Source organism: Hylobates moloch, unplaced genomic scaffold (assembly GCF_009828535.3).
Source record: "Hylobates moloch isolate HMO894 unplaced genomic scaffold, HMol_V3 SCAFFOLD_8, whole genome shotgun sequence".
Taxonomy (NCBI): Eukaryota; Metazoa; Chordata; class Mammalia; order Primates; family Hylobatidae; genus Hylobates; species Hylobates moloch.
In genome coordinates, this window is record NW_026652283.1 from 43,336,329 (window position 1) to 43,350,272 (window position 13,944).

At 49.1% G+C, this 13,944-nt stretch overlaps 1 protein-coding gene across 6 annotated transcripts in view; it reads right to left on the bottom strand.

Moving 5' to 3' along the window:
* Window positions 1-13,944, bottom strand: part of HIVEP3 (HIVEP zinc finger 3) — a 523,062-nt gene that overhangs the window by 53,568 nt on the left and 455,550 nt on the right. For all 6 annotated transcript variants that reach the window (XM_032160468.2, XM_032160467.2, XM_058443207.1 and 3 more), the window contains one exon: window positions 13,420-13,565. In XM_032160468.2, coding sequence (XP_032016359.1) covers window positions 13,420-13,565 — 146 coding nt within the window. The remainder of the gene's footprint in view (window positions 1-13,419; window positions 13,566-13,944) is intronic.

The window sequence follows — 13,944 nt, forward strand, 5'->3', positions numbered from 1 at the left end:
GAGGAAGGAAGACTCCCGTTGCTGAACAGTTGCATACTTTCTGTATGCTGGACCTGGGATAAACAACCCCATGTTATCTTACTATTAGTTTTCAAAAGGACCCTGGAAACGGGTGTCATTATCTCTATTTAGATGAAGAAACTAAGGTTCAAAGAGCAAAGGAACTGGCCAGTAATTACTGGAAGTGAGGCTAGAATTTGACTCTGAATCATTTCAAAGCCCAAAGACTTTCTCCAACACTGTCAGATTCCCACTTGTGCCTCCAAGTCCTAGAAGTTCAGGGAGGTGCCAATAGGCTCCTGGGGTCTGGGGTTGGGGCTGAGAGGGTGACCTTTCTTGAAAAGTTCTTTGGAAGAATGAGCTGCGTGGCTAAAAAATATTTGAATACCACCTTACAGCCAGCCTTTAATTAAAGATAGTGGGAAAAACTTTCTTCCTTTTCTTTTCCCTTTCCTTCCGTTCCTTCCTCTCTTTCTCTTTCTCTCTTTCTTTATTTTTGGTATAATAAACCCACAAGGAAGAGGGGAATGGGATAGGAGACTAACAGTAAACTTTTGGAAGCTGGAAAGAGATGAATGAGTGGAAGAGACAGAATCCCAAGCCAGCAGCAGGGAAATCTGGGAACCAATCTGATTTACATCCCAGGATCCCTCAAAGCCTCTGCAGGTTGGGGTGGAGGGAACCAACGTAAGGACGATTGGTGGAAAGTCTTGTTAGAAGCTGTCAGACTCCCATCCCTTCCTCAACTCCAGCAGCTCAGGAGACTCCCCTTCCCACCAACCCCAGAGAAAGCCTGGAGGTTTCTTCTCTGCACAAGTTGAAACTGAGCCCTTTTGAGGGCAGACGTCAGGAACACTGAGGGCATGGCAGGGGTGCCATAAAGAAATAGTGGGGGTTGGGCGCAGTGGCTTATGCTTGTAATCCCAGCACTTTGGGAGGCTGAAGTGGGTGGATCACTTGAAGTTAGGAGTTTGAGACCAGCCTGGCCAACGTGGTGAAATCCCATCTCCACTAAAAATACAAAAATTAGCTGGGCATGGTGGCGGTCACCTGTAATCTCAGCTACTCAGGAGGCTGAGGCAGGAGAATTGCTTGAACCCAGGAGGCGGAGGTGGCAGTGAGCTGAGATCATTCCACTGCACTCCAGCCTGGGCTATAGAGAGACTCCATCTCAAAAAAAATAAATAAATAGATAAAAATAAAAAAAAATAGTGGGGAGGAAGTGAATGCATGCAGACTGGCTGCAGAGACCCCTCCTTCTTCCCCTCCTCCCTGACTTTTTCCTGCGGCTTCCAGAACATGGGAAGCAGACTCTTCAACCTCCAAGAGGGAGACTGAGTCTTCATAGGGATTGATTCTGCTCAAGAAGAAAGGCACTGCCGTTGAAGACTCCCCGACGAAACAGCCCCGGCGGGCAGCTATGGGGAACGCGCCGTTAAAGAGCCTCACTTATCGCTTCCGATCATCTTTGAGCCCCTCCACTCTTAAACATGAGAAGACACCAAAGGCTATCAGACGTCTGAGAAACGAGACCAAACAAACACACAATAAAGGGACACTTGAGAGAAACAGAAGCCACGCAAGAAAAAAAAACTAAAAACAGAACAAGAACAAAGCCAAAAAAACCCAAGTAACATTAATAACAACTAATGTTAATAGCCTTAGAGAGATAAGATAGTAGAGTCTATCAAACAAGAACAGGATGCCATTAAAAGGAACATTCAAGAAAAAAAAAACTTGAAAACTCAAAATGTGACAGTAGAAATCAAAAACTCCACCTTGGGAGGCTGAAGAGGGCAGATCATAAGGTCAGGAGATCGAAACCAGCCTGGCTAACATGGTGAAACCCTGTCTCTACTCAAAATACAAAAAATTAGCAGGGCATAGTGGCGCGTGCCTGTAGTCCCAGCTACTTAGGAGGCTGAAGCAGGAGAATTGCTTGAATCTAGGAGGTGGAGGGTGCAGTGAGCCGAGATCGTGCCACTGCACTCCAGCTTGGCAACAGAGCAAGACTCCATCTCAAACAACAACAACAATCAAAAACTCAATAGAATGGATGGAGACAAAATGGAAGGAGATACTCAGAGAATCCAGCAAAAAGACAAAGCAATGGAAAATGTGACAGAGGGTATGAAAATCAGACAAAACAGATAGGAGGGCCAAGGCCTGAATAGCAGCAGTTCCAGAGAGAGAGAAGAAAAAAACAGAGGAGAGGAAATGATCGAGGAAATCAAGACATTTTCTTAAAGCAGAAGTCCCAGGGTCACCAGACTGAAGGAGCCACTGAGTGAGAAAACTGACCCACACGAAGACCCGTCACTGTGAGATGTCATGTTCTAGGGTTGTAGAGAAGATCCTAAGACGGGACCATAAAGAATGCAACGGGACTCAGAATGGATTTGGATCTCTTATAAGAGCAACCCAGGAAGCTAGATGGGAATGGAGCAATGTGTTCACAATACTGAAGGAAAATGATTTCCACCCCAGAATTCTACGATAGATTTCAATCGACTGCAAAATAGAATAAAGACATTTCCAGCATTTTCAGATATGTGAAGGATCAAAGTATTTCCCTCTCATGCATCTTCTAGGAAGAAGACCACGCTGAAGCATGGTCTCTGTAAGATGAGGATGAAAACTAAGGAAAAGGAAGACCCAGGGTTCCGGAAAGAGGAGACCCAACGCAGGAGGCAGAGAGGACCTCCGGGAGTGGGTGGAGGGAGCTCGCTGGATGAGAGTGCACCACCATGGAGAGGGGAGCCCCGGGGCAGTCAGGAGCCACTGGACAACTCAGCGGAGCCCCTGTCTCAGCAAGACTGGATGCAGAGAGTGTCAGGCGCTGCTGAACATCTCCAACGTCTTGAGGGGAAATTTGGGTGAGGCGTGAATCTGGGGTTGAATTAGTAACAAATGTATAGAAAACAAAGTGCAATTAAGCACACATACATACAATGATTATACACAGTGAAAACAGGAAAGGAAAGTAATCATGGTTCACTTTATGGCTTGGCTGTGAATTATTTATGATACAACACTAATGAGAGGATAGGGAGGTGGCGGGAGGTGGAATGCCAACGGGAAAGGCTTCGGAGCCTGCAGATAATGCTGAAGCTGAGAAGCCAAGTCATGGGCAATCCAAGCACATTATGTAGAGATATGGCAAACCAAGACAATCCGCTAAAAGAGATGAAAGGTGCTGCTTCTGGGAGTGGTGACCGCCGGGTGGGTGGGGGTTGGGCAGGGAGAAAATGTGGGGCAAAGAGAAAGAGTACTGCTGTTTCCCACAACAAAATCTATGGAAATATTTGACTCTTTAAACTCCAGACATGTGTAACTTTGATAAAAACTGAAAGACAGACACACACACACACACACACACACACACAGAGAGAGAGAGAGAGCAAGCACATATGCCTCTGTTCTCTAAGAGGCTGCTTTTCCCACAGGAGAGAGACAGAGAGAAGCCAGCTTCCTCCTGGGAGCCCAGCCTGATTCTCCAGGACAGAAACAGAGGCCAGGATCCAGGCAGACAGTGTCCAGGACTAGAGGATGCTACCTCCTCGTTGTAGCTCTCAGGGGACTACCAGGGGCTGCCCGAGACCCCCCTACCCAGGAACCTAAGGCTGTACCCGCTTGAAGAAAAGTCTCCTTTTAAATTTTAATACGAGGCAAAGAGATCTTCCCTGACAGGGCTCAGAGCTCTGGAAGGCTCTGGGTCCAGCATACTCAGACACTCAGTCTGCCCAATGATCAATACGTCTTTTTTCTTTCTCTTCGCTTTTCACATTTTTTTTTAATGATCCATGACTTGGGTTTCACAGCATATCATCAGTTGTCTCTGATGACTGGAGTGAGTGTTCCCTGGAAAGTCCTTTGAGTCCTCAGAGGAAATCCAGAAGGCCAGCACAGTCACCCTAGCTAGACCAACACTGGAGATTTTTATTGAAGGATGATCTTTATGGAGGAATAACTTTTCCAAGAGTCTAAGTGATTTCCTGGGTACAGAAATTTTCTACTCTGGTTTCAAAATAGTCATTCACAAATGCATGGTGGGTGAAGACCTCAAGCGCATAGGTGGCCTGGAATAGGGAAAAGAGGCCTGGAATGGGGCTGAGAGAATCCTCCCCACTGCCCACCCCCAAACCAGCATCCTCTCTTCCTCCTATCATGACCAGGGAAGTATCTTCTTCTCATCAATGCCCCTGCAGGTCCCCAGGGCTTTGCTCCTGCCCCCTGCCCCTTCTCTCCTTGGCATCATCACCTGCCCCTTGCTAGAAGGCATTCTTTGCAGCAAACACACATGAGGACTTCTCAGTTCAAACACCTGCCTGCTCCAGCTCACACTCCCTCCAGGAACCACCTCCCCGATTGTGCTGCTTTCCTCCACAGCCAGCCTCTTAGGACAACGCTTACACAGGCACCTCCACTCTTCATTTCGGCTCATACCATCAGGGTTCCATCACTATGGAAACAGCTCCCATCAGTCACCAGTCATCTGCACAGGGCCCTGTTGAATGGGCACGTGCCACCTGCCTGTCCTCACTGGGCTGAGCCTCCTTCCTCTTTGAACATTCTCTTCTCTTGGCTTCCAGGCTTCACCCTTGGCTGGGTCTCTTCCTGCTTTTCTGGCGATTCCTCCTCAATCTCTTCTGCAGCAGTGTTTCTGTCTGCCCTAGAAATGCTGGTATCCTGGGATCAGTCCTGGATGCCTTTTTCTTTTCTCTCTTCTCCATCTCCCCCCAAGATGGCCCATCTTGGCCCATAGCACTAAATTGCATCTACACACTGACAACTCTGAAGAGTGTATTCGACCTCAGGCCTCTCCTCTGAGGACCAGGCTCATCTATCCAATTGCCAAATGTCTCCCTGAACATCTCCGCTTGGCCTGGCATCTCAAAAGTCACATGTCCAACAAGTTTTGATTTCCCTGTCCCCAGACCTATTTTTCACTTCCCTCCTCCATCCCTTCTCACCCCATAAAGGGCACCACCATCTACTCAGTGGTTACTACAAGAAATACGGTAGTCAGTCTCAAGTGGAGGCTTCTCTCTCAGCCTCCACAGTCATCAGAAGTCCTATAGCTCCTCTTTCCATCTTCACTGCCATGTTCCTGGTCTAAACCATCGATGTCTCACCTGGGCTCTCAGGATCCTGCTCTTCCCGCTGCCCTGACAACCACTACTCCTTCTCAAAGTCTGGGTTATATTCCCCAGGAGAGAGGGGGCAACAGGAATTGGAGGTATAAAGAAAAAGAGGAAAAAGCCAAGTGTGGGCTCATGTGATGGCGGTTGGACACTTCACTCCCCAGCCCATTGGGCCATGCTCAGAGCTGCACATCTACATTTCTGGGGAGAAGCCTGAGAACTAAAGAGAGAGCAAGGTGCTGGGCCTCAGGAATAAGGCAGGGCCCTGATAGCCTAGACCCACCCCGGAAGAAGAGCAGCTCCTCATCCAGAGCTGAGAACCTAGGACCCATTCTCTTGGCTTCTAGAACACAAAGGGCTCTGCTCAGAGAAGGCCCTGGCCTGGGAGCTAGTGGCCCACGAGCCAGCCCTTTCTGGCATTATGTATTTCATTTTTACCTTGAACACCTGCAGAGAAGAATGGTCTGCAAGGAAGAGTCCTTGGCTCCCAATCCCAGAGCCTGCCCCATAACACAGGCCATCTGACTTCACCTTTCCCAGACCAAGCCTGCCTTCAGGCTGATGGATGGGTTCTCACTGGCCTGGTTTGGCTTTGATTGTGTCCTTGATCCTTCCTGAGACCCAGAGTCTCAATTCTGTTCCCAGATTCTAAGAGCTGCGGAGTTCAGGGACCTGCCCTCTCACCCAAGGTCTCAGTGAATTCTGAGCACATTGGAGGAAGATTCCTTCATTTAATAGATATTCCCCGGCACTGCTCATGTGCCAGGCAGTATTCTCAGCACTGGAGACACAGCAATGAACAAAACATAGTTCCTGCCCTCTCACAGAGCTCACAGTCTGGTGGAGGAAACAGAAGCACACTAGTAAATACCTGGAGAAAAATAAAGCAGGAAAGGAAGAGGGTAAGAAGTGCCATGGAGTGTGCAAATTCATCATGGGTAGTGTGGGAAGGCTTCACTGAAGGGTGATGGAGGGAAGTGAGGGGGCCATGGGAGTCTCTGGAAAAAGGGCTCCAGGCAGAGAGCACAGCAAGTGCAAAGGCCCTGGGGCAGAAGCTTGTCTTACAAAGAGCAGAGCTTGGCCAAAGCCCAGGGAGCAGGGCGAGAGCCACAGGCAGAGGTCAGGGAGGAGCTGGAGCCGGCACATGCAGGCCCGTAAGGGCTTCGGGGGACACAGCAGAGGAGCAGCAGGGTGTGTGTGGACCTCAACAGGATCACTCTTGTTGGGCTGAGAATGGACCACAGTGGGGAAGGTGGGAGGAGGAGACTGTAGGACATTGTGATCACCCAGGTGTGAGCTGCCAGTGGCTTGACCCAGAGGTGGGGAAAAATGGGCAGATTCAAGATACGGTTTCAGGGCCAAGCTGCCAGGATTTGCTAATGATGTGAGACAGAGTGGCTTTCAGTCCAAGCATCTAGAAAAATGAAACTGCCTATGCAGAATGTCCATCTTGCTTAACTGAATGAGTGACTTTGCCGCTCTCCTTCAGAAGATGCCTTTCCCCACTGATATGGTTTGGATCTGTGTCCTTGACCAAATCTCATGTCAAATTGTAATCCCCAGTAATGGAGATGGGGCCTGGTGGGAGGTGACTGGATCATGGGGGCAGTGTCTTATGGTTTAACACCATCCCCTCTCCATGCTGTCGTCACTATAGTGAGTTCCGAGATCTGGTTGTTTAAAAATTGTGTGGCACCTCCCTCCCGCTCTTGCTCCTGCTCCAGTCATATAAGACGCACCTGCTTCCCCTTCACCTCCTGCCATGATTGAAAGTTTCCTGAGGCCTCCCCAGAAGCCGAGCATATGCCAGGAGCATGCTTCCTGTATAGCCTGCAAAACCATGAGCCAATTAAACCTCTTTTCTTTATAAATTACCCAGTCTTAAGTATTTCTTTATGGCCATGCAAGAATTGACTAATATACCCATATTTGACCACTTAAAAGACTTTAAAGAGATACGCAGCAAGTGTGGGTAATGGGCACAGTTTGTCTGCCTATGTTATACATTTCCCAACCTCCACGCCACCAACCCTCCTGTGGTATGTGGTTTTGCTCCTGTTTAGGTTCTTAGGGTGGTTTACTGACTTTATTTTTTACACACCTATCCAAAAGGCTCCAACTTATTACCATTCATTTAATTCGTAGTTTAACCAATTGTTCCCCAATAAATACACAGAGGTAACACATATTCCCAAAGACATAATTCTAAATCTGGAGTTCACAGCAAAATGGGACTAGGCACAGCAGATGATTAGGCTGAAAATTATGCTACACTTCTGGGTTTCAAAGCCCAAGAAGAAACGGGTTTGTAAAAAACTATTAGAAAAGAAAATAATCTTTAGATTTTTCAAAACTAACACTATTCTCTCCAAGCTACTATTTCATGAAACACACAGGCATGTGTGCACATGCACAGGCACACACACACTTCAAAATGTACAAATGCGCTGTCACAAAAACATGTGTTGCGTACACTGCATGAACTCTTAAGACTTGGATAAAAATTAATTCAGCTATAGGAATAAATGAGATAGAAAAGTACATTCGTTAAAAATGTAACCCCTTCAACTGGAACAATAATGAATTAAATAAACTTTTAAAATAATTTCTTTAAGGAATGTCAAAGAGGCCTGAGTCACAGTTCTTCAGTATGCGCTGTGCTGTGGACAAAGGGTGGGTTCACTGATGTGCAGGTGGACTGCCTCCCAGATACGAAGTTGGATGCATGACCCGGAGTTCAGGGGAGAAGTCACTGGAGATAGGGGTCTGAGTGTCATCAACTGTAGATGGTGTATAGATCACACTGGGACTGAGTTTAGAGGAAGAGCACGGAGCCTGGGGCTGGGCCGCATGGAGCCCTAATGTTCAGAGATCAGGCAATGATGGGACTCACTGAAGATGGTGAGAAAGTGCAACCAGTCAAGGAAGAGGAGGATCAAGAAAGAAGGTGATATGGTTTGTCTGTGTCCCCACCCAAAATCTCATTTGAATTGTAATCCCTATAATCCCCATGTGTGAAGGGAGAGACCAGGTGGAGGAATTGAATCATGGGGGCAGTTTCCTCTATGCCATTCTGCTGACAGTGCGTGAGTTCTCATGAGACCTAATGGCTTCATAAGCATTTGGTAGTTCCTCTTGCATGCATTTTTCCTTCCTGTCACCTTGCGAAGAAGGTGCCTTGCTTTCCCTTCACCTTCCACCATGATTGTAAGTTTCCTGAGGTCTCTCCAGCCATGTGAATGAGTCGATTAAACCTCTTTTCTTTATAAATTACCCGGTCTTGGGCAGTTCTTTATAGCAGTATGAAAACAGACTAATACAGGCAGTATCCAGGAAACCAAGAGGACAAAGTCCTGCATGGACGAGCAAAGGATTGACTGTGTCAAATGCTACCGATGGCTCAGGAAAGAATAGAAGTGAGAACTGACTACTGACTTCTGCAAAGTGAGGGTCATCACTGACTTGGATAAGAGCAGCTTCTGAGGCATGAGGAGCCCAAAGGCCCATCTTGAATAGGTCTGAGAGAAGCCAGGAGGAAAGATACAGAGGTGAGCAACACGGTCCACTTCTTATGGAGTTTTTCTTTAAAGGAAACAGAGAAATCTGGCAATATGGCCCTTCGGCCAAAGTGTTTTTAAGGTGGAAACCTTAAGTCTGGGTATGCTCATTTGAATGGCCCAGGAGAGTGGCAATGGCTGGAGTGAGGTACTGGGGTAGGTGAGGTGGGATGGGAGCCAATGCCCTCCCATAGGAGGTGCAGCAGCTGAGTCCTGCAGCAGGCAGGGTCTGGCATGGACTCCTGGGATCTCCCCATCTGAACTTATCATGCCCTTCGGACCTAAGCCCCAACAACACACCACCCAACTGGGCTTGGTCAGCCAGGTGGTTCCTATCAATTCCAGTCTCTTCCTCTTCCATGTAAGCCCATTGGGCTGAATTCCCAGGTTTCCTTGCAACGAGTGAACTTGAGTTAAGACAATATAGTCATTACTATCAAGGAACAATATAACTTTGTGTGTGTGAAAACAACACTGCTTAACAAAAAGCCATTCTAAACCACCAAGGCAAATGCACGGGTGCTGGGTGAGAGAGCCATCACATCCCTGATGGGCACTCCCAGGGGCTGCCTGGAAAATTCGGGCTTTGTTCAGGTGTGGAAGTGATGGGGAATGCAGAGGGGGCCATATGCCAGGAAACTAGTGCAATAAACAGAGACTGATGCATTGTGTGTGCAAAGCATTACCCCAGGACCCAAGTCAAGAAGGGACTTGGGAGAAGACAGAAATGGATCTTAGCACCAGGGTTATGACAGAAGTAACACGAAGAACTACAGAGTGTGGAGGGATTTGGGAGGCTCGTTAGAGGAGCAGGGCTGAGTACTGGCTTTAGAAGGCTGGGTAGGATTTGGCAATGGCAGGGCCCAGCAGGCAGCAAAAGGTGAAGGGCAATAGGAGCAGGTCAGATTCTGAGGCCAGCACTCACAGGCTGACTTTAAACTGGATCCTGTAGGTGAGGCAGCCACAGACGGCTCTGGAGAAAAGCATGACACAGGCAGAATCATGTTTAGTGAGCTCAGTGGCACCAACATTGGAGTTCTAGAGATAAGTGACCAGAGCAGTGGCAGAGGGAGTAAAGAGACCACACTGAGTCACTGACTACTTCATGCAGACACCAGGATCGGGGGACTAACTGGAAAGGGGGAGAAGGCGTCCAAGACAATGTTAAGGTTCTGAGTGTGAAGGGCTAGGTGTGTCACTTGAGGTCTGGATGTGGAAGGAGATGCTGCTGGTGGGAAGTGGAAGACTTGGTTTGCACATGCTAAGTGTGAGGTGTTGTGAGTTTCCCAGGCAAAAATGCTCAGGAGGCATCAAAACCAGTGTCTGCAGTTCAGGGGTGAGGTCCTGGCTGGAGACCCAAATGTAGCAATGTCGGCACAGAGATGAGGCTTGGAGCTAAGGAGATGGGTGATGCCAGCAAGGGAGAATGCTCAAGCCAAGAGGAAGTGAGTCTCACTGATCAGGTACGGGAGCTGCCATCACACCTGTAGCAGGTAGACTGCTGGGCAGCGTACCCTTCCTCTCCACTTGTCTGGGTGTCGCCCACCCTTCCAGGGCCTGGCCCCACCCACCCACTCTGGGAAGCCCTCTCTGGCTATTCCATCCCCCAGGCATCCTTCCCTGGGAACGTCAGGGCTGAGAAGCTCAGCCCTGGCCATCCCCACCTTAGCAGTGGGTCTTGTGTTGCCACCTTGGTGTAGTCCCCAAGCACCTTGAGGGCAGGATGACAGTTAACCCCCATGGGCCACTGCATTTTCTGGCACAGAGCACCCAAAAGGCACTGATTAAATAGATCCTCCTCCCTGATGAATTAATAAATTGATCAGTCGCTGAAATGGAGGTCAAGAAAGAAATTAAGGCGAGTTTAATTAGAGATGAAAAGACTCACGGATGTTGGACTCATATAGCATCTACTCTTTTGTGTCTGGCTTACTGATTCATGATGAACTAGGTCTACATGTATCAACATGGATGCATGTCAAAAACACGGTTGAGTAAACATAACAAGTTACAGATGTATGTTGAACCAATTTGAATAGTCACGAGCACTGTATCTACCAGATATTTCAGGTTCTCCCAAGCACACGGTAGGAATGCACTTCTCTACTCCCATGGAGCTAGGTGAGGCCATGTGACTTGCTTTGGCCATTTAAATGTGAGCAGAAGCTTCTGGGTGGAACCATTGTTTTCTTCTTCCTCTCTCAGCCTCTACAGGCCTGGATCTAAGGAACAGAGCTCCATGGCAGACCCTTCTCAAATGTGTACAGGAGTGAAATACACATGTTTGTTGTATTACAAAAGAAAGAAAAAAAATAAAAGGAAGAACTGAGTCTAAGGCAAAACTGTGGGATTGCAGAGGAGTGTGCCCAGTGATTCTGGGTGGGGGCATCCTTGGTGATTTGGGGGAACAAGAGGTTGTAAGGTTGGTGGAATGGAAAGTCAGTATCTCCGGCCCCGTCCCTGAAATGCCGGAAGTGTCCTAGGTTATGTGGCAACCAAAATGCCCTCCCCGTCCTTCACCATTTCCAAACACTCTGGGGGGTGATGCCAGCCCCAAGAGAACCATGAATTTAGAAGAATCACCAGAAGTGAGAGTGGGAGGCACGGTCCCAGCTTGAGACAGCCAGGCTGGGGGAGGAAAGGATCTGATACTATAATCAGTTCCATCCGTGCTCAAATAGCATGTGACAAATTGAAACGGAGAGGATACCTTCCACAGCTGACAGAATAGAGTGGGACTGTCCCGGATGGAGATTGATGAAATGGATATACTAGTAGTAAAATGCACCAATGTCTATTTTTTTTTTTTTGAGCAGCTATGAACTATAGCCTTCATATGGGGTCTCACAAGGTCCTCTGAAAATCCCACATGTTATTTCCCCCCTTTTACAAATGTTATTCTCCCCCTTTTACAAATAAGGAAATTGAGGGCGGGAGAGCTGGGGGGCTAGTCTCAGGCAGAACAGAGCTAAGTGGGGGCAGAGACGACAGAACTCAACAGAGAGGAGGATTCTGAAGCAGAGCAGGCGGGACTAAGTGAAGATCTGGAAGGAGGTGGAGAGGGAGTAGGACCTATGCCGGCTGGAGGAAGAGGAGAAGGGGACTCGTGGGTGATCTTCCCCCTCCTTCAGCCAATGCAGACCGTGTAGGTAGAGACATCCAGCAGGGAGCCGGGCAGGGAGTGGCTCTTGCCAGCTGCCTTCCTGGAGGCTCAGGCTTCCCGAGGTCTCAGAGCACCTGCCTCTCAGGGAAGATTCGAACCTCTGCAGGCACACACGGAATGCTGCTGGGGCAAGCTCCTGGGACACCATGAAACACTCAGCAGCCCTCCCACAGAGAACTTCTGAAGCAAGAAGGAAGAGGGCCAGTCGCTGTGAGCAGGTGCTTCATCAATCCTGCCTCTGCGTGGCCTCTGAGGGATCCAGTGGCATGAGAACACAGAGACACACGAGGGCGCTCTAACCAAATAGCAGGCGGATCCGCGTCCATCCCCACGCGGAAAGAGGGTTGGCATTTTCGAAGACCTTTGGTCCAGTGTTTCTTCAATGCAGCTGCTATTGGTATTTTAGGCGGTAGGTTTCAGGGGCATTTGCTACCCCTGGCCCCCTTCCCATCACTGACTACCCTGCTCCCCACATTTCCAAGCACCCTCTCTCCTGAGAGCCCCTGCTGGTCAGTGCCACCAGAAGATGCCAACTGGTGGCCCTGGGGAGGGTGGCAGTCTCTGTTGTCCCCCAACCTTATGGAGGACTCCTGTGCCTCCCATGCCGACCCTGTGAGTTAGGCGCTTGCAGGTGCTAGAGGATCAGAGGCCCCCGCTGACAGCCGTGTTGGCCCCGGCTCATGGGGACTGTCCTGCACAGGAAGCACATTTTCCTCTACGTTGTTGTCCTTAAGGGCTGTGCAGGACCAGGCCACCCTGATCACACCAGGGACACAGACACAGGACCCTGAGACAGACGCCACAGGACCTGCTCACAGACACCCATATCCCAGGAAGCAAACATGTGGCCACACAAAACACAGCTGGCACAAAACTTCCACAAAGCACGTCTGAAACAAGGCACCCTTCCAGAGCCCAGACAGTCCCTGAAGCTGTGAGCTTTGAAACGTTTAGACCATTGGTTTCCCAAAGTCAAGCATCAAAGGTGAATAACTACAAATGAGATTCAAAATATTCACCAATCATTGAGCCCTGGGCCCCAGCCAGTCAGGATGGGGACCAGTGGAAACACCTGGTACATACAGTGTGCAATTAGTCCTGCAAACAACCTAGTCGGCTGAGCCCAAGTGCCCCGTGGGAAACAGACATGCCAAGATGGCCATTGGGCAGTACAGAGGTGACTTTTGGAGAACACATGTCAAGAGAGACAGAAGTCTGGACGTTTGCTGGGATACTGGGATGGCAACTCCAATGCAGGAACTAGAAACCTGGCCAGGATCTGAGAAAATGAAGGGCTGGAGAAAGACCCAGACCCCTCCAGATCCTCAACAAATACCCAGCATCACCCATCCCCACCAAGAAGCCCCATGGCATTCTTAAACAGAGGGGACTGAGAGTCCCAGGAAGGTGATGTCTGCTGAAAGGCATCGCTGGGACCACAGGGCACCTGTGGGCAGAGCCCTTGCCAACTGAGCCACTGCTGCCCGTGAACACCGATGGGCGCCAGCTCTTATTCCACGGGAGGCAGACGATGAAAACCAAACATGAGTCTTACCCTCCTTCGAAGATTTTGATCCTCGCCGGCTCCCCTCTCTGGGAGGCAGGAGCATCCTCCTCCGGCTCCCCTCTCCTCTCTTCTTCCTTCTCCACTCTAGCTAGATCTTTCTGGCCTTCCGGGGAAACCAGCGAAGGGAGGTGAACCTGGCCCACCGCGGGAATGACAAAATCATTGCTGGTTAAAAGTGTGTCCTCAGCCACGAATGCAATGCTAATAATCATGCCTTACATGGTACTGCACAAGTACATATATGCAATCTTCACACTCCCCCATGAAGAGGTGCTATTAGCTCCACTTTACAGAATTAAGGAAACTGATCCCCAGAGAGAAGTCCCTTATCCAAGGCCATGCCATTAGTTGGTGTTACAGCTGGAACCCTGTCTCTTTCAGGTTAACCTCCCGTAAGACCTGTGTTTGTTCTCCATCTTTTACGCTAGTCTGGGAACTCCGGGGGACAGGTCCTCATCTTGGTCTCCTTGGGCACCCCAGAACCCCACACAGGGTCTGTCTCAGAGAAGATGC